General features: G+C 43.9%; 1 protein-coding gene across 1 annotated transcript; it reads left to right on the top strand.

Annotated features, from left to right (window-relative positions):
- The first annotated feature begins 4,694 nt into the window (after window positions 1-4,694).
- Window positions 4,695-20,467, top strand: LOC129862054 (C-Jun-amino-terminal kinase-interacting protein 1-like). Its single transcript, XM_055933384.1, has 10 exons — window positions 4,695-5,050; window positions 11,529-11,622; window positions 12,169-13,200; window positions 13,529-13,604; window positions 16,336-16,502; window positions 16,987-17,090; window positions 17,263-17,373; window positions 18,463-18,533; window positions 18,760-18,858; window positions 19,014-20,467. The coding sequence occupies exons 1-10, from the start codon at window positions 4,784-4,786 to the stop codon at window positions 19,084-19,086; spliced, it is 2,094 nt and encodes a 697-aa protein (XP_055789359.1). The 5' UTR covers window positions 4,695-4,783; the 3' UTR covers window positions 19,087-20,467.
- The last annotated feature ends 446 nt before the right edge of the window (window positions 20,468-20,913 follow it).

The following is a 20,913-nucleotide window of genomic DNA, read 5'->3' on the forward strand; positions in this document are numbered from 1 at the left end:
AAATAGGATTGACTTACCGATATGTAATGACTTATATTGATTAATCAACAATCAATGAACACTTTTAAGGCCTGAGGTTTGTTTATTTAAGGGCTCAGATCAGTTATAGCTATAGAGGTTAATTATGTCTTACTGTGCAGGCCAGTTGTAGTCGGTGAGGAGGAGGAGGTTTAACAGTGCTTTGTTGACCAGCAGTAACTCCTCAGAGATCACATCTAATGGCCAGAGTCCTCTCTCTTTCTTTGTCTCCTGATATCCACTCTGATAGAAACAAATGCCTGTATGGTTGTGTAACATCCTCTTACAGTGAACAGTAGAAGAGACATGGATGCGGGACAAACAAGCTAAAGGCTGTCTTTTAAGTACCATTTTGATATCTGGTAAAGACTTGTCCCAGTGAAACTGACATTTGAGTTTCCATGTACAGTATAATTATCCTGATCTGTAAACTAAAGACCGAGGGTATTGTGATGAACACAGGCCCAGTTTAATTTACATGGCACAACAGTAAAGTAAATGTCACACTTTCATAGTGGGATTTTACCTGCTGTATCTGGTGAGGGTCAATGCTTGAGTTGATAGGAGTTAGTGTAAGTGTATTCACTTTATAGGAGCTGCATTTTACAAGCCCTGCATGTGTTAGTGGCTAGCCAGTGTTGTAGTGTGTATACGTGTCATGACTTGTCCATAGGGACAGCAAATCACATTATTTTAAACATGATAGACTAGACTATGTAAGCTGAAAATGATCTCTGCTGCACCGTTACACATATCACAGTTTGTTCAGCGCATGAACCATACTACACAACAACACAGTGGAACCCATGATGTTCTAAGGGCCAGGGACCTTCCATGTCCTCCCTCCTCAGATCAAGATGATGAGAAGACTCTTTCAGCAGCAGCTCCATTGATCCTGGCAGTCACCACTTCTCTTCCTTTAGCCTGCCCCGGTCACCACTTCCCTTCCTTTAGCCTGCCCCGGTCACCACTTCTCTTCCTTTAGCCTGCCCCGGTCACCACTTCTCTTCCTTTAGCCTGCCCCGGTCACCACTTCCCTTCCTTTAGCCTGCCCCGGTCACCACTTCCCTTCCTTTAGCCTGCCCCGGTCACCACTTCCCTTCCTTTAGCCTGTCCCGGTCACCACTTCCCTTCCTTTAGCCTGTGTATGGCTGGCTGTCCTGTGGAGGAGGAGGCAGGCAACCTGAGTAGAGCTGCATCGATCCAAGCCCTCCATCATACAGGAGGCAGGGCCTTACAGGAGGAGACCCTATCCAGCCAGGGTTGATGGGCTGGGGCTAAGAGGGTGAGTCTCTTCCCCTCCCCAGTTTCACTACTCTCCATCAGGCAGGGCTGCACCTCCCCCATTCCATCATCCCCCAGTCATTATACCGGACCAGAGGGGGAACACAAATACAGAGACAAGTGCCTCGGTGGAGCCAGTGGTGAAGACGAGATCTATGCTGTGTGGAAAATGAGCTGGTCTATCTTTTGACTGGATCCCTCTGTGTTTGTTTATTAGGATGCCCCTTCTTCCTGGGGTCCACACAAAATAAAGAACATGACAACTAACAAAACACTGATACACTGACAGAGAAGGAAAGTCAAACACATTTTAAATACAATGATGTACAAATTATACAAACAATAGTACAAATAAAATGTGTGCGTGTCCTCTGTGTTGTGGTGCTGATGCTGTAGTTGATGTGTTGGCCAGAGTGGATGGCGAGTGAAGAGTCTGGGATGATTGTGAATGATGCTCTGTTGAAAGTAGAAAGTGCTTTAATTGCCTGTTGAATCGATCACTTCCTTGTCCCTCTGCCTGCCCTGCCCTGCTGATGTTACTCTGCTCAGTCTGGCCATGGAGTACAATGAGGATGGAGTACAGTGGTTGGGAGAGGAGGATAGAGAGAAGTGGATGGAAGACCAGTGGGAGAAATGGTACAGGCTGCACTTCTAGAGTTAAACCAGGGTTGTATTCATTAGGGCAAAACGTAACAAAATGTTTTGCAATGGGAAAACAAAAACAAGTGTTTTATTTTTGGACAACTTCAAGTGGTTCCATCCTAGTTTCAGTCCGTATTTTCCATTTGGTGCCTAATTAATGTCTCAGGCAGAGTTTTAGACCTTTACCTGTGGTAAAGATACTGTGCATAGTATCATCAGATGGTTATTTTCCAACAGGGTAACAACACAACCCAGGATGTCTTATTTGGGGGCTCCCGAGTGGTGCAGTGGTCTAAGACACTCAGTGCAAGATGCGTCACTGTAGTGCCTGGTTCGAATCCAGGCTGCATCCGGCCGGGAGTCCCGTAGGGTGGCCCAGCGTTGTCATTGTAAATAATCATTTCTTCTTAACTGACTTTCCTAGTTAAATATAAAATATAAAGCATCATGGTGTGAAATCTGAGAGATATTAGCGGTTGTAGGATATGTCCAATGTCCAACTGCTTCCTGGAAAACCTCTACTATGCTATAAGTAGGACGCTTTAAAAAGTTGTACTAGGAAATGTCCACACTACGTAAACAAAGTATGTGCCGTAAATGCTAGCAGCTTCTCACCTAAGGTAATTAATTACAAGGCCGGAAGTCAAAGGCATAGAATTAACATGAATTCAGTGTATAACATTAGTAGCTTTGCATAACATACCGATTCATGTATTTCCTAAGTATAGTATAATATCTGTAAGTATAGAATTACAGATAACTAGTTTTACAAAGTCGGTTTCATATTTGTTGTCATGCCTTTCTGCACAATGCATATGAGAAATGAAGATAAACTATGTTTATGCTGTGCAGCTCTTTTTGAACATTTAATCTGGGGTGTATATACATCTCGCAACAGAAACCGTTTACTGTTTAAAAACCAAACGGAAGCAAACAAAACGGGGACGTACCCTATCTGAATTTGTCCAGTAGAAACTCTCGTTTTCCGTTTGCACCATAAGAAATTTTATGCAACAGAATCGGCGTAATGAATACACACCTGGTAAGCAGAGGTGTGTAGTGAAACTCTGACTGGTGTAGTAATTGAAGAACCGCCTAAGCAGGACATGCAGCTGCCTTGTGTTTACTGGATTAGCAAACCAGCACCTTTGCCATAAATCCAGACTGCGTGGCAGTAATGCTCTATGCTAATATACATGGAGGTCATACTAGTCTCTCTCTCTCTCTTTTCTCTCCTCTCTCTCTCTTCTCTCTCTCTCCTCCCTCTCTCTTCTCTCTCTCTTCTCTCTCTCTTCTCTCTCTCTCTTCTCTCTCACAATTTTAATGTGTTTTAGGGTTTATTAGAGCATTTTGATATCGTCACAGATGGTAGTTTTCCTGGTAGTCCACCTGGCATGTAGACTAGAAGTATAATCTGGCGGTACCTTACTATGACTGCCATTATAAAATGAAAGTATGACTAATCTGCAGACAGACACGCCTGTGTTTACCCTTTGATTGATGTGTGTGACGTGTTGTGTTTTCACCCCTCTCATTGATGTGTGTGACGTGTTGTGTTTTCACCCCTCTCATTGATGTGTGACACAATGTGTGTGTGTGTGTGTCCAGGCTGACTCATGACATCAGCCTGGAGGAGTTTGAAGACGAGGATCTCTCCCAGCCCACAGAGATCACTGACGAGGCTGGAGCAAGCCTCAACTACGACAACCTTGACTCACAAGTAAGATAAACTACATGTACACACACCAGACCTGGTTCAAATACTGTTTCAAGTTGTCAATTGGGCTGGGTTTGCAGTTTTGCGACTTATATTGGTCCGTTATGCCAGGCAAGCTCAATCAAACACAGATCAAGTCTTTGCAATTATTTCAAGTAATATTTGAACCCAGTTCTGGGACATGCAGCCTCAAGCTCCTCTGCACCTGCTTCCCTCCACTAACTCCCCCCGACCTCCATTCTACCACAATGCACTCTGTTTGACTTGACTCTGCTGCAGTCTACTTTTCATAATATGAATATTCGTTACAGAGCGTTGAGACGTTGAGATAAATGTTGCTCCCATCGTGTGATTTTATTTTGTGACTGAGAATGAGAGTAGCTGCAGCGATAGAAGAAACAGAGCAAAGTCCGGAGTAGGCCAAAGTCACTTATCAGATGAATGATTGCAGACAGGGATAGTCCTGAAACGCATGTAGTCCAGAGCTAAGTCGATCTAACATATGACACGTCATTACAGCCTGGCCTTCAACCTTTAGCCATGCAGAGACCTACAACACTAGCTGCTAGGGAGAACTCTCATTTTAATGTCAGTCAAATGGAGACTTCAGACCAGGCATTCGCTTCGGGGAAGGTTGTAGGAGTTTTAGGATGCCATTGATGTAGCCTCCATTAGGTTTGTGTACATCTTAATATTGTGTGGTTAATGAAATGATTCAGTATTAACATTGTCATTAGATTTGACATCAGTTTAAAGACAGTCAGGGTGTTACACAGTGCTGTTGTATTCCTCACAGAACAAAACAATAGCCCTGCCCTGCCTGTGTTTGTTTTCAGGGAGGTTTATCCTGCTACAGTATGATTGGATTAGAATAACATTACAGTGAGCATGAGAGAGAAAGAGCCACAGACTCTGCTGATGTCATTGCTGAGCGCTGATTGGCTGGCTCCGTCTCTGCTCTCTCCCCCTCCCTCCCTCTGCTCTCCTCCTCACTGAATCATTCTCTCTCTCTCTGCTGCAACGCTGCTGCTGTCTGGATCTTCCCAGGACCATGTGACGTGGCCAGCCAGTAGCGAGGCGGGGAAGGCAGACGGGCGGGGGTTTAGGGAATTGCAGGCGGAGATGATCCACTTGGAGCTGATCGATGCTGAGGAGGATATCCAAGAGGAACAGGAGCACTGGGGCCTGATCCATGGTTCCCAAGACGACCACAGGCTCAACCAGGAAGAGAGAAGGGCCATTGTTTTAACGCCTGTCAGACAGAAACAGCCTAATGTGATAGAATCAGAATCTGCGGAACATCGGGTCACTATGGATACGTACAGGCCCAAGAGACCAACCACCCTAGCACTGTTTCCACAGGTGCAGCCTCAGCCTCCCAGCACTCAGGTGGGGGCTGTTTGTTTCTACCCTATGAGGACACGGATCATCAGATCATCCGTTTGGTTCAAATAATGCTGGATTAGATACAGAATATGTTAAAATGTGTATCTAGGCAGTAGAGGTCAGATCATAGATCATATTATGTCTGTTTGAATGATGAGATTTGACAGGATAGGATCTGTATAGGGGAATTGTAGAAGCTAGCAGCATCCGAGCACCAATATACAGTAGAGATTCTGCTAATGTTCTCCTCTGTGATTCCAGATCATCTGTTTGGTTTAAATCATTCATGGGAGATCAGATAGAATGGGATCTGTATCGTAGGCAGTTCCCCAGGCACCGATATACAGACTTGTCATGTAAATGTCTGCAGTACAACTTAATGTCCTTGAATAAAAAGGATGATCAGTTCTCATGCTTTGCTACCGTGTATTTGGATATCATAATGCTGGAACTCTTGTGGTTCTCAATCAAGGCGTTGTAGTAGAGGGAACGTTCAATCATGTGATACTGAATGGGCTTTTTCTCCCTCCATTTGACGGAGCCAGGGTTTATGTAGCATACGCTCCTGTCCTTGGTCTTTGCTGTCTGAAAATAGAACTGTCCTTCTGTGAGTCTGTCAGCTTCCCTGTCAGCTGAATGGCAACAGACAGGGAAGTAAGGGTGTGCTCACCAGTGATAACGATAGAAAAGGACAGGTCAGAGTCCATCAATGTCAGTCCAAGGATAGGGCTGTTTACAATGATAGTCCTATGTAGAATGGGTAAAGGAATGAGGATCATCTTTCATCCCTTGCATCTTGTTGATCTGTAGAAGATATTTGATCTTCCCCTCAGAATACACCTCTTGCCAGCGTGCTATCCTGTAGGCTAGCTAGTATTTATCGTGACTAAACAGGGTTTGTTGACTGAGTGCACATTGAAGTTCGACTGTTTCATCTTTCACCTAGGCTATTAGTACAATTCTTGTCATGTGTGTCCAGTATGGAGCCTAAGAATGATATGAACTCACCCTTTCCAGCTATGATCAGTTATGACCATCTAAATAATCAGTTGAAACCAGTTATAATCAGTTATCACCAGTTGTTAAGATGGTAAAAAGAAAAAGTCCAGAAAATGTATTTCACAAGGACAACCATGATGAGCACAATGTCTTTCTGAGTATGTGTTGAAATTCACAGAAGATCAGGAAAGATCAGGATAAGGTAGTATGACCAGATGTAGGATAATAACCTGCTCCAGTATTCACTGTCAGGGTTCCTTCAGATAACCTAACATCACTTCCACGTCTGGGGAGAGGACCTGTGTGTGTGTGTGTGTGTGTGTGTGTGTGTGTGTGTGTGTGTGTGTGTGTGTTTGTGTGTGTGTGTGTCTGAACTGGGTTCAAATAGCACTTGAAATCCTCAAAATACTTCAGCTGTGCTTGTTTACGCTTGCCTGGTTTAATGGACCAATAGCATAGTCCCAAAACATCAAACACCGCTCCTCTGGCACTCTAGGCAGACTAAAGCAAATGCTAAACATATTTGAAAGATTTCAAATAGTATTTGAACCCATGGCAACATGGTCCATGAGGGTGATAGAGGGATGCCTGTGTGGATGCTGTTCCTCAGGCAGTGTAATCCCTAATTCTGTCCCTGTCAGTCCTGGTCACGTCTCTGTGTGGCACGGCCTGAACTCTGCTCCTGAGCCCTGCTGCTGCTGGTGAGTTGTGATCTCACCCTGTGTTGGGGTTGGAGAGGATTAGGCTTACCATGTTTTATGTCTCACTCTTACTCTGTCAGAGTGGTAGCCTGGTACAGACAGAGACACTTCATTCATAAGGAGCTAATCTCAAGAACTGTGGAAGCTTGATTCAGACTGCCTGCTCTGGTCCCAGATCTGTTTCTGCTGTAGCAAGACCCCATAAACTTGTGCTGTAGCAAGACAGCACTTAGCCTGGTCCCAGATCTGTTTCTGCTGTAGCAAGACCCCATAAACCTGTGCTGTAGCAAGACAGCACTTAGCCTGGTCCCAGATCTGTTTCTGCTGTAGCAAGACCCCACAAACTTGTGCTGTAGCAAGACAGCACTTAGCCTGGTCCCAGATCTGTTTCTGCTGTAGCAAGACCCCACAAACAGCACTTAGCCTGGTCTCAGATCTGTTATCTGAATGTTGGCACTGCCTATTTTCAGATCCCCCTTCGAGATGAAGTGTCTATATACCACACCCAGTCAGGTTTATAATGTGTTCAAGTACATTGGAGGATTTAGCGTTTGTTTAGACTAGAGAGAGGGACTCCCAACCAATATGTCACCATGGCTGTTGCCGTCACTACGTGTCCCACCTGGTTACATCAGGCTGTTGTGATGGATGGGTTGAGGTGTGTGTGTGTAGCCAATGGAGCTCAAGGCAGTTCAATTATCATTACAGCCATCATAGTTGTTTATTTCAGCTGTGCTTTCATAAGCCAAGCCACTTATGTGATCATGGATATTTGACATGGCACCTACACAGACTGTATAGACTGCTGCTACCAGACTCTTATTATGCTAAATACTGCACAATTTAAACACCCCCCCCCCCCCCTTCCCTAAAACATGTGTAAATATTGGGCTATAAATTGTGCCTTTCTGTTTTATGCTGATGCTAAAATATGTATTCTATTCTACTGAGACATTTACTTTATGTTCGTATTCTTATCTTGTATTATTTATTTTGCATTGTCGAGAAGGAACCTGCAAATAAGCATTTTGTTGGACATTGTATAGCACGTGTATCCCGTACATACGACTAATTAAACTTGAAACTATAGAGATTCCACTCTTAACTGTGCCAAGTGATTTGTTCAAGATCTCAAAAGACCTGTATCTCTCAGAGGAAATATGTCTAGGCTGTAACGTGGGCTAACCTGGTTAGGTCGGTGCCATGACTCAGATTGCACAGTCGATGGTTATCAGCTGCTGGGGTTGCTGTGGACAGGAGGAAGGAGGGCGAAGTCTTCCGGAGGGGGTTTGTAAAGCTAGGCTCAAATGATGAGTAACCTTACCGGAGACGTGAAGACTTGTTAGCTACCAGAGGGCCCACACAGTAAGTATTGAGTTTGATACCCGGTGGATTTCATAAACTCCAAAATGCCTCTCCTTTATTTCATAAATAGAACCAATTCTTCACGATGAACATTTCAACATCAAACTGTTCTATCAGCACACACACACCAAAGAAACACATACACACTCTCTCTTTCCTCTGGTTCTGGGGCAGGGTAACCATGGTAACCGTGCCAGTGCCCGGCAGCAGCAGCTGTATCACCACAGTGAGTCAGCACCATCACTGTGAATGGTCTCTATGACAGAGAGTGAGCTGTGTTAGTGTAGGAGCCTTGACTTCCTCCTCTTCACTGGCTCATTCCTGATTCATCTTCCTGGCAGACGGATCTGATTGTGGTGGCGTGTGTGATGTCATCAGGGCTTGGTTGGTCTCGCGCAGAGCCATATATTTAGATGGGTTTAGATTTAGGTGGATCTGGTTCTTCATTCGGCTGCAGGAAGCCTGGAACTGAGGCTAGGGCTGGGTATATATGATTGGAAACTGAGACAGTCATTGATCGTAGTGCTGCTTGGCTAAAATAGCTGTTGGCTGGGTGGGACTGGGCTGGGCTGGATGGGGATGGGAGAGCTGGCACTCAGGTAATAATACAAAACAAAACAACACTGAGGCTTTCTAACAGCCACTCCTTTGTATGTGTGCAAGCGCGCGCGTGTGTGTGTGTGTGTGTATGTATGTGCGTGTGTGTGTGCATTCCCCATGCTAACGTGCAATTGTTTGAAAATAAAATTGATGACCTACTATTAAGATTATCCTACCAACGGGACATTAAAAACTGTAACATCTTATGTTTCACCGAGACATGGCTGAACGAAGAAATGGACAATATAGAGTTGGCGAGCTGGCACTAAGACCTCTCTCAACCATCTATATAAGGCCATAAGCAAAGAAGAAAATGCTCACCCAGAAGCGGAACTCCTAGTGGCCGGGGACTTTAATGCAGGCAAACTAATATCAGTTTTACCAAATTTTTACCAAATGTGCAACCAGAGGGGAAAAAAATCGAGACCACCTTTACTCCACACACAGAGATGAATACAAAGCTCTCCCCCGTCCTCCATTTCGCAAATCTGACCACAATTCTATCACTGGAATATGTCCCGGGATTCATCCAATGGCATTGAGGAATACACCACCTCGGTCATCGGCTTCATCAATAAGTGCATCGATGACGTCGTCCCCACAGTGACTGTACGTACATATCCCAACCAGAAGCCATTGGTTACAGGCAACAGCCGCATCGAGCTAAAGGCTAGAGCTGACGCTTTCCAGGAGCGGGAGACTAATCCGGATGCTTATAAGAAATACCGCTATGCCCTCAGACTAACCATCAAACAAGCAAAGCATCAATACAGGATTAAGATTGAATCGTACTACACCAGCTCTGATGCTCGTCGGATGTGGCAGGGCTTTAAAACTATTATGGACTACAAAGGGAAACCCAGACGAGCTGCCCAGTGACGCGAGCCTGCCAGACGAGCTAAATGCCTTTTTATGCTCGCTTCGAGGCAAGCAACACTGAAGCATGCACGAGAGCACCAGCTGTTCTGGATGACTGTGTGATAACGCTCTCTGTAGCCGATGTGAATAAAACCTTTAAACAGGTCAACATTCAAAAAGCCGCTGGGCCAGACGGATTACCAGGACGTGTACTCAAAGCATGTGCGGACCAACTGTCAAGTGTCTTCACTGACATTTTCCACATCTCCCTGACCGAGTCTGTAATACCTACATGTTTCAAGCAGACCACCATAGTCCCTGTGCCAAAGGAAGCGAAGGTAACCTGCCTAAGTGATTTCCGCCCCGTGGCACTCACGTTGGTAGCCATGAAGTGCTTTGAAAGGCTGATCATGGCTCACATCAACAGCATCCTCCCGGACACCCTAGACCCCCTCCAATTTGCATACCGCCCCATCTGATTCACCGATGACGCAATCGCACTCCACACCGCCCTTTCTCACCTGGACAAAAGCTCTAGCTATGTGAGAATGCTGTTCATCGACTACAGCATCGACTACAGCTTTCAACACCAAAGTGCCCCTGAAGCTTATCACTAAGCTAAGGACTCTGAGACTAAACACCTCCCTCTGCAACTGGATCCTGGACTTCCTGACAGGCCGCCCCCAGGTGGTAAGAGTAGGCAACAACACATCTGTCACGCTAATTCTTAACACTGGGGCCCCTCAGGGGTGTGTACTTAGACCCCTCCTGTATTCCCTGTTCACCCACGACTGCGTGGCCAAACATGACTCCAACACCATCATAAGTTTGCTGACGACACAACAGTGGTAGGCCTGATCACCGACAACGATGAGACGGCCTATAGGGAGGAGGTCAGAGAACTGGCAGTGTGGTGCCAGGACAACAACCTCTCCTTCAATGTGAGCAAGACAAAGGATCTGATCGTGGACTACAGGAAAAGGCGGGCCGAACAGGCCCCCATTAACATCGACGGGGCTGTAGTGGAGCGGGTCAAGAGTTTCAAGTTCCTTGATGGCCACATCACCAATGAACTATCATGGTCCAAACATACCAAGACAGTCGTAAAGAGGGCACGACAAAACCTTTTCCCCCTCGGGAGACTGAGAAGATTAACCATGGGCCCCCAGATCTTCAAAAGGTTCTGCAGCTGCACCATCGAGAGCATCCTGACTGGTTGCATCATAGCCTGGTATGGCAACTGCTCAGCATCTGACCATAAGGCGCTACAGAGGGTAGCGCAAACGGCCCAGTACATCACTGGGGCCAAGCTTCCCGCCATCCAGCTTTATAATAGGCGGTGTCAGAGGAAAGGCCATAAAATTGTCAGAGACTCGAGTCACCCAAGTTATAGACTGTTTTCTCTGCTACCGCACGGCAAGCAGTACCGGTGCGCCAAGTCTAGGACCAAAAGGCTCCTCAACAGCTTCTACCCCCAAGACATTAGACTGCTGAACAATTCATAAAAATCATCACCGGACAATTTACCTTGAACCCCCCCCCCCCCCCCCTCTTGTACACTGCTGCTACTCGCTGTTTGTTTGTTACCAATGCATATTCACTTAGCCCCCACCTACATGTACAGATTACCTCAACTAGCCTGTACCCCCGCACACTGACTCAGTACCGGTGCCCCCTGTATATAGCGTCGTTATTCTTATAATAAAAAGTAACAAAATAACTTTTTTTTTGCCTACTTGGTAAATATTTCCGTCTTCTTGAACTGCACTGTTGGTTAAGGGCTTGTAAATAAGACTTTTACGGTAAAGTCTGCACTTGTTATATTCGGCGCATGTGACAAATGTTTGATTTGATGTAATGTTTATCAAATAAAATGTATCTCTCTCTCCCCCTTCTCTCTCTCTCTCTCTCTCTCCCTCTTCTCTCTCTCTCTCTCTCTGTCTGTAATATCATTGTAGGACAAGGACACTATTAACAACAATTCGTTTGGAAAGAAGGACACGTGGAAGGAGTATGTATCAAACTCCAACTCCTCCTCCCCCCACATAACAGGTGAGAAGGGGATACCCACTGGTTTATAACATAAACATGTACTGGTAGACAGTACCGGTTTTTAGAATAATACCAACATCAACTTTAAACAAAGCAAGAAAGTTTGATTTTGCAGAAGTGAAAGTATTAAGGAAATTAATACTTTGATGAAATTTGTCTAGACATGTTTTATTTCATGTCAATGAGCACAGAGTAATTGCACATATTGTAGCCAATGCAACAGTATTTCATTATACTCTAATCCGCTCATTCTTTCATAAAATGACTAGGCCTAGACTACGACTTGAACACTCATCACAGTCATAATGCTTGAAATGCGCAAGAAATAGAACATGTAAGCGGCTTCTCAATATTCTCATATTTCTATGACAGAACATGTTGGATTCGAAACCCACCAATGGCTCTCATTATGAAACTCTATACAGTATACAGAATGGATCTTATTATTACTGTAGCCCTTAATAATCCTTCACTGTAAAGTTTGGTGACTAATGAATAATCTTTTGTTTGTTGTTGTTGTTGTTGTGTGCCTCGTTTGTGTTAAAGGGGATCCCACTAATGAGCAGGTGAATGACGAGGCTGTCCAGCAGCACAACGGTGACGGCTCTGTGGCCAAACCACCACCAAACAGAGGGAAAGAGCAGACAGTCAAGGCACACAGCAAGGACTACTCCACGTTCATCTCACACGGAGTTACAGAAACACGGGGCCGACAGCGAGACGCCAAACAGCGGAATAAGAAGCCCTCTGCTGCTCCACACAACCAGGTTACAGCAGCAAAACCCAAAGCAGGCAGCATGAGAGACACGGCTGTGGAGGGGGATAGGAATAGGGATAGTAGCAGGGGGCGAGGAGGAGGACCGGGGCGAGGTCAGGTTCGGGGGTGCTGCCAGGAGGAGGAGCGCCAGCCAGAGGCCACCGAGGAGATCTACCTGACCCCGGTACACCAGAAGAACCCTGACACTGACCGTGACACTGACCGTGACCGTCCCTTCCTGTCTCAGAGCAGCGAGGGCAATCGCATGTCTATCAGCTCCGATGCAGAGGGACCCCCAGCATACCCAAACACCACCCTCCCTGACCGAACAAACCCCTCCATCAGCGAGGAGGATGAGGTCTACCTGCACCCCTCTGCACCTCCTCCACGCTCCTCCTCCACGTGCCTTAGGCCATCCGTCAGTGAGGGAGGGGACCGGGACAGGGGGATGTGGGACAGGGGCTCTAAGTCTAAGGGGGGGTCGGGGACTCTGCGGACTGCACACACTCAGAGCGCCGAGGCTGATGGCCTGTCTTATGACTCTGTCAAGTACACCCTAGTGGTGGACGAGCATGCCCAGCTAGAACTGGTGAGCTTGAAGCAGTGCTACCATAGCTACATTGAGGACAGCGACACAGAGACGGTGTATGAGTCAGCCAACGAGGAGGACTATGAGGTGGATCACAGCGAGCTGAAAAGAGAAAGGAGAAAGTCATCACGCCTGTCCAGGGCTTCTTCATCCTCTGAGGCAGGTGTTGGCGGGGGACCTCGAACACGCAAATTCCTCAATGTGTTTGTGAACGGACGTTTACCCTCCTCTGGTGAGTTCTGTGACCGGCTGCTGCCATCCTTTTTTAACATTTTATTTTTAAACCTTTATTGAACCAGGAAGTCTCTTGGGATCAATAACCTTTTTTCGAAGGAGACCTGGCTTAAGGTTATGCTGTTCCTCAGTATTGCAATTTCATTGAAAGCATATTTGTGAAGGAAGAGAGCTAAGATTACCACTTACCACAAAGGAACTATAAAGGTTAAAGAATGACCAGATTCAACATGATTCAAAGACCAAAGTCACTCCTGTATCAGGATTTTTGGACACTATTAATGTGATAGTGCCGTGAAGCTCCTCTCCTGCCTTGTGTCCTCCAGGTGCAGAGTCCTTTGGCCTGTTCTCCTGTGTGTTAGACGGGGTAGAGCAAGAGCAGAGCCACAGAGCTGTGTTCAGGTGAGACATTGTTTGGGGTTACTCTGTACAATAACCTTCATGAATAATCCATTATACAGAGCATTCTGGAAACTATTCAGACCCCTTGACTATTTCCACATTTAGTTACGTTACAGCCTTATTCTAAAATGGATGAAATAGTTTTTCCCCCCTCAACAATCTACACACAATACCCCATAATGACAAAGCAAAAACAGGTTTCAAACATTTTTATAAATGTCAAAAATGTCAAATTAAAAAATGTCATATCATATTTACATACACTACCGTTCAAAAGTTTTGGGTCACTTAGAAATGTCCTTGTTTTTCATGAAGACATACATGAAACGAGTTGTAAAATGAATAGGAAATATAGTCAAGACCTTGACGATGTTAGAAATACTGATATTTAATGATATTTAATTGATATTTAATTGAAATACTAATTGTGTCCTTCAAACTTTGCTTTCATCAAAGAATCCTCCATGTGCAGTAATTACAGCCTTCCAGACTTTTGGTATTCTAGTTGTCAGTTTGTTGAGGTTTTCTGAAGAGATTTCACCCCATGCTTCCTGAAGCACCTCCCACATGTTGGATTGGCTTGATGGGAACTTCTTACGTACCATACGGTCAAGCTGCTCCCACAACAGCTCAATAGGGTTGAGATCCAGTGACTGTGCTGGCCACTCCATTATAGACAGAATACCAGCTGACTGCTTCTTCCCTAAATAGTTCTTGCATAGTTTGGAGCTGTGCTTTGGGTCATTGTCCTGTTGTAAGAGGAAATTGGCTCCAATTAAGCGCTGTCCACAGGGTATGGCACGGTGTTGCAAAATGGAGTGACAGCCTTCCTTCTTCAAGATCCCTTTTACCCTGTACAAATCTACCACTTTACCACCACCAAAGCACCCCCAGACCATCACATTGCCTCCACCACCATGCTGACAGATGGCGTCAAGCACTCCTCCATCATCTTTTAATTTTTCTGCGTCTCACGAATATTCTTCTTTGTGATCCAAACACCTCAAACTCTTATTTGTCTGTTCATAACACTTTTTTCCAATCTTCCTCTGTCCAGTGTCTGTGTTCTTTTGTCCATCTTAATCTTTTATTTTTATTGGCCAGTCTGAGATATGTATTTTTCTTTGCAACTCTGCCTAGAAGGCTAGCATCCCAGAGTCGCCTCTTCACTGTTGACGTTGAGACTGGTGTTTTACGGGTACTATTTAATGAAGCTGCCAGTTGAGGACTTGTGAGGCGTCTGTTTCTCAAACTAGACACTAATGTACTTGTCCTCTTGCTCAGTTGTGCACCGGGGCCTCCCACTCCTCTTTCTATTCTGGTTAGAGACAGTTTGCGCTGTTCTCTGAAGGGAGTAGTACACAGCGTTGTACGAGATATTCAGTTTCTTGGCAATTTCTCGCATGGAATAGCCTTCATTTCTCAGAACAAGAATAGACTGATGAGTTTCAGAAGAAAGTTCTTTGTTTCTGTCCATTTTGAGTCTAATCGAACCCATAAATGCTGATGCTCCAGATACTCAACTAGTCTAAAGGCCAGTTTTATTGCTTCTTTAATCAGGACAACAGTTTTCAGCTGTGCTAACATAATTGCAAAAGGGTTTTATAATGATCAATTAGCCTTTTAAAATGATCAACTTGGATTAGCTAACACAACGTGCCATTGGAACACAGGAGTGATGGTTGCTGAATATGGCCTCTGTAAACGTGTGTAGATATTCCATTAAAAATCTGCCGTTTCCAGCTACAATAGTCATTTACAACATTAACAATGTCTACACTGTATTTCTGATCAGTTTGATGTTATTTTAATGGACAACATTTTTAGCTTTTCTTTCAAAAACAAGGACATTTCTAAGTGACCCCAAACTTTTGAACGGTAGTGTAAGTATTCAGACCCTTTACTCAGTACTTTGTTGAAGCACCTTTGACAGCAATTACAGCCTTGAGTCTTGTGCTACAAGCTTGGCACAACTGTATTTGGGAAGTTTCTCCCATTCTTCTCTGCAGATCATCTCAAGCTATATTCAGGTCTCCAGAGATGTTTGATCAGGTTCAAGTCCGGGCTCTGGCTGGGCCATTCAAGGACATTCAGAGACTTGTCCTGAAGCCACTCCTGCGTTGTCTTGCCTGTGTGCTTAGGATCGTTGTCCTGTTGGAAGGTGAACCTTCGCCCCAGTCTGAGGTCCTGATACTTATGCAAATAAAGTATTTTTTATTTTATTTCTATAAACCTGTTTTCGCTTTGGCATTATGGGTTATTGTGTGTAGATTGATGAGGAACGTGTTTTCTTTAATCCATTTTAGAATAAGATTGTAACGTAACAAAATGTGGGGAAAAAAGGAAGGGGTCTGAATACTTTCCAAATGCTCTGTACATGGGTTCTACATATATATGAATGCATAAAGCAATCTTACACAGGGTCCTCCTTCAGGAGCTGACAAACGCATTAAAGATTCATTACGTGGATAAACATCAAACACTACATCATAATGGTCTCACATTTAGTTAGTGTCCTCATGTAATCACCACCTCGTTAGTAAGATATTCCATTCTCGCTGTGTTTCATTTGCCTCCACTATGGAGTGGTTTTCCTTCCCACTGTGCTCCTGCTTGCTCTTTGGGTGTAGGCTGGGTTACTGTAAAGCACTTTGTGACAACTGGTAAAAATGACTTTCTAAATACATTTGATTGATTTATTGATTAACCATGCTGTCTGTGTGATTGACAGGTTTGTCCCTCGCCATGACGATGAGCTGGAGCTAGAGGTGGATGACCCCCTGCTGATGGAGGCTCAGGCTGATGACCTGTGGTGTAAGGCCTACAACATGAGGACTGGGGCCAGCGGCATCTTCCCTGCCTACTACGCTGCCACGGTCACACAGGAACACAGCAAAGGTATCAAAAATGGTTTATTTCATCCATTACACTGTTTATTATTGTTTATTTAATCCATTATACGGGCTCTGAACATAGCAAAGGTAATGCCATTGATACACTTTGGGCATCAATGTTTGGTTATAGGATCAATAAGGTTATTCTAAGAAATGCCTGAAATTAACTAGCCTGAGTGCCAGTCTGTTCATGCTCTCTTGCCAACTCCTTGCCACTCACTGTCATGCCAAACATGTTTGCCAGTTGGAGTTTTGGCACGAGTGCACGAACAGGATAGGATCTTTAAATAGCATTACTTGGCTTTGAATGAACCTCTACTGTATACTGTGCTGTTGAAATTAAATCTGTGTGGACCGGCATTGAATGTTATTGAACTTTGTCTTTGCCCTCGTCTTACCCAAATAATTCAGCTTTTCACTGCTATTAATCGCAGTATGTAATGCTCCTAACTGTAAATCAAACCGTTCTCTCCTCTTATATCAATTAGATGACAAAGATGACTGGGTTGACAGATTCCGTGTAAAGTTCCTAGGCTCTGTTAACGTACCGTACCACAAAGGCAACGATGTGCTTTGTGCTGCTATGCAAAAGGTAGAGTATTAGCCCCCCCTAGTGGTGGGCTGGAGTTTCTAATCTAAACCCTCCTTTCACAGTCCTTATTTGGAATAATACAGAAGGAATGTGATCTGGAAGCTAAGTGAATTTACAGCCAAGTAAACACGGTATTTGAATCTGACTATGTTGGTCCTGTTTCTGTCAACAGATTGCTACCAACCGCCGGATGACCATGCAGCCTCCCTCTACATGTGTTCTGGAGATCAACATGAAGGGGGTGAAAATCATAGTGCAAGATGAATGCAGGACCTCGGAAAGAGTATGTCTTCTCTTATACCCTAAAATGCCCTTATTCCATGAATGCTAACAACAATATGTGTTCACAATGCCTCACTGTTATTAGTTTATGCAACAGTGTTCAAGACCCAAGTTTCATTTGGATTAGCTAGATAAACATTTTTATTTAACTAGGCAAGTGAGTTAAGAACAAATTTTTATTTACAATGACCGCCTAGGAACAGTGGGTTCAGCTCGGGGATTCGATCTTGCAACCTTTCGGTTACTGACCCAACGCTCTAACCACTAGGCTACCTGCCACCCCTACATGTTGTGGTATGGAATGTTGTAGTCAGACCATAGTTAATCAATCCCACGAGTCATACATATATTAGTCATATTGCAAAATACAATTCTGGAGTGTTTCTGTAGCTGTGGAAGCTACGGTGTAACTAGACCTTTTCAAAACAGTCTTTAGTGGAAGCAGCAGTCTGTTAGCAGGGTGGACACTGCCAGTCTGTTAGCAGGATGGACACTTTCAGTCTTTAGTGGAAGCAGCAGTCTGTTAGCAGGGTGGACACTGCCAGTCTGTTAGCATGGTGGAGACTTCCAGTCTGTTAGCAGGATGGACACTTTCAGTCTTTAGTGGAAGCAGCAGTCTGTTAGCAGGGTGGACACTGCCCTCGTGAGGATGTTTGGGATACTGTGGTAGCTGGTGACACAACCACACTCTTGCATAATGACCACTCAGTTTTAAGACTTTTTAATCCTCCTCACTCGTGGTGCACCGGTAGTGTGCCCTTTTGGACTGGCTTACTGTATGAACAAGCTCTCAGACACAGACCATAGAGTCTCAGCCTAATATTACGTTATGTTTTACTGGTATGGCCTGCGTGTCAGTCTGTTTCTGATGATTGAATTGCCATGCCAAACATGAGCAGAAACAGATGGGCTTCCATGCTAGTATGATGCATTCACTCAGGCCCATAGCCACTGTACCCATAACAATAGAATGAGTAGGCTACATTCTATGAGTACTTGTTCTAATTCTAGAACTGTACTGTCTCTGACATCACACGCTAGTGCAGGAACTGACCGTGACTATCTCTAATCTCAATGTATATTTTCACAGGGGGATAAGTGCTTTCACTTTTTTCAGCTCAAGAACATCTCCTTTTGTGGCTGTCACCCAAAACATAACAAGTGAGTAAATTAACTATCATGACAAATGCTAAACTAAGGAAGTAATTCAACTTAAAGCTTTACGAATACAGAACGAAAGCAGATTCATTGCATAAAGAAATATGGGTGTTTAAAAAGCTGTAACTCAAGGATACAAAGACTAGCAACTTAGAGTTGCTTCTCAACTCTAGACACTGTATCTGGAGCATATTGCATCATGTCTCTCCCATTGCTCTCTCCCATCCAGGTATTTTGGATTCATCACTAAACATCCTGATCATCAGCGGTTTGCTTGTCATGTCTTCATGTCAGATGACTCCATGATGCCACTAGCTGAGTCTGTTGGGTAATCTCTCGTCCTTTCTCTCTGCCACCCCTTCTTACTATCCACATATGCTAATGAACATGTACATCACACTGTTTATATAACACATTTTTCTATTAACAAATGACTACTGACTATTTGTACCTAACTCCTCTTTGTTGTTCCTGTACATATAGGAAAGCCTTCCAACTGTACTACAAGGAAACTGTGGGCTACTCCTGCCCAACAGAGGACATCTTCATTGAATAGCGTTCTCTCAATAGTATATTTCTCCAATATTGTGTCATGATGAAACAACTTGCATGGTGGATTTTAAACTGCATTGAATGGTAACGCTTTGGCCGCCTCCTAAAATAAACCTTTACAATATGCCAGTAAATAACCATTTAGTAATACTGATCTGCAACACAATCTACTTGGTGCAGCTTTCTACTCACTGCCATGTTTCTACAGAACAAACATGTCTACAGAAATACCCAAGCTAAAGCATTACCAGTCCCATCCAAAAGAGCCTACATGTATCTTCCTCACAAAGGTCATTGGCCAAAAGTACAGTACTGTTAACTGTAAAGTGTGCAGCCAAATGTGAGGACGGGTACTACAGTACAGAGAAACCAACAAGTAGTTACAGATCACACTCAATATCAAGATAGAATATGTTTATGTGGCTTTATGAGCTATTCCAAATTATATGAGATCACTATCAAGTCACCTGGAAACCTCGTCTCTGTACGGAGGAAGACAGTGGCAGTGATTTCAATCTGTCTACGTGTCCCTGGACTGTTTTTAGTGTCACACTGTTTGATTTCAGATTCAGTTAGTATGTATGTTGGAAAGTTTATTTATGGATTAATTGTCCATCACATCATAACAGGCTTTAAATGAAATGCAGTCCGTCAGTGCATTCTCACCAATTATCTATGTGAAAATGACCTCTGACTAGGGCTTGTCATCTATCTGCCAATACCAAAAAGGTCAATTAACTCTTATTTTTTTACTGTATTGAAAGGAATGTAATTTCAATTAAGAAATATAAAATAGTAGTCTGTTATTGAAGAATCAATGTATATTGGTGGGTAAGCAGGTGTAAGGATGGTATCCTAATAGCATTGTTTTCCTACATAATTCAATCACGCTCTATCACATTATATTTGTGGAATTCTATCCGGGTGACCCTTGAAAATGACAATCTACAGACAAAAAAAGCCCTACGTATTAATACTTACTCCGGATGTAACTTGGAAACATTGTTTGGCCAAAATTGTAAGGTGGAATTACTGTATAAGGAAAATATTTCAACAAGTATGATCTTGGCATCACTGTGGTATTACCACTTTAAAAGTCATCCAGAAGGCACTTGTTCTTAAATCAAAACCACAAGTAGTGCCTATTTTCTAATGATTGTGATTACTGTTTACAGTATGTATTTCCTTTTTATTTGAGATGGTTCTCCTGGCACTGTGGGACAGATGTATTTACCTGTACAATAGAAATATGCTGTTTGTCAATGAAATGTCCTACAGTAGGTTTGATCAAACCCAGTGTGTATTGCATGATATCAATGTCAAACAAAACAATGTAGAGAAAGACACAGGAGGTCAATTCTTGTCATTAAATCTGAAGGTGTTTACATCCTCTCTGAACTTCTCTGAAACTCAGTCGGGGTCTCAACTTACTGTTGAGAGTTAGACTAGTAGAATACACAAGGTGCCGTTTTGAAATTTGGTTGCACATCAGCAGTTTTCCTCTTGCTATGTCAGTCACTCAATTAGCTCATGTCAGCTGAAAACGGTTTTATTGGTAAATAATAACCTAGCGACCAACTATCTAAACTTGTAGTAATCATGGTCGAATTACCGACCGGGGGGCCCCCGTTGATTTTCTTAGTCACTGTCACTCGGATATCATATTAAAACTGCAAACATTTCTCTCCGCCCCATGGACAAATGAGTAGAAATGCAGGAATATAGCTCAAACTTTTTTCTTCGCTATCAAGGGGTCGGGATTATAGATAGATATTACAAGGTCAATAATACATTTAGTCTGTCAGTGGGAGGATGTGTGTTAACAGGAGGG

The sequence above is a fragment of the Salvelinus fontinalis genome, chromosome 9, assembly GCF_029448725.1.
Source record: "Salvelinus fontinalis isolate EN_2023a chromosome 9, ASM2944872v1, whole genome shotgun sequence".
Taxonomy (NCBI): Eukaryota; Metazoa; Chordata; class Actinopteri; order Salmoniformes; family Salmonidae; genus Salvelinus; species Salvelinus fontinalis.

Bases quoted from the DNA above. Each gene is read 5' to 3' on its own strand.
- LOC129862054 (XM_055933384.1), top strand. From the start codon at position 4,784: ATGATCCACTTGGAGCTGATCGATGCTGAGGAGGATATCCAAGAGGAA. The intron at 11,623-12,168 runs GTGAGAAGGGGA...TTTGTGTTAAAG, and splicing joins CTCCTCCCCCCACATAACAG to GGGATCCCACTAATGAGCAG. The intron at 18,534-18,759 runs GTGAGTAAATTA...TCTCCCATCCAG, and splicing joins TGTCACCCAAAACATAACAA to GTATTTTGGATTCATCACTA.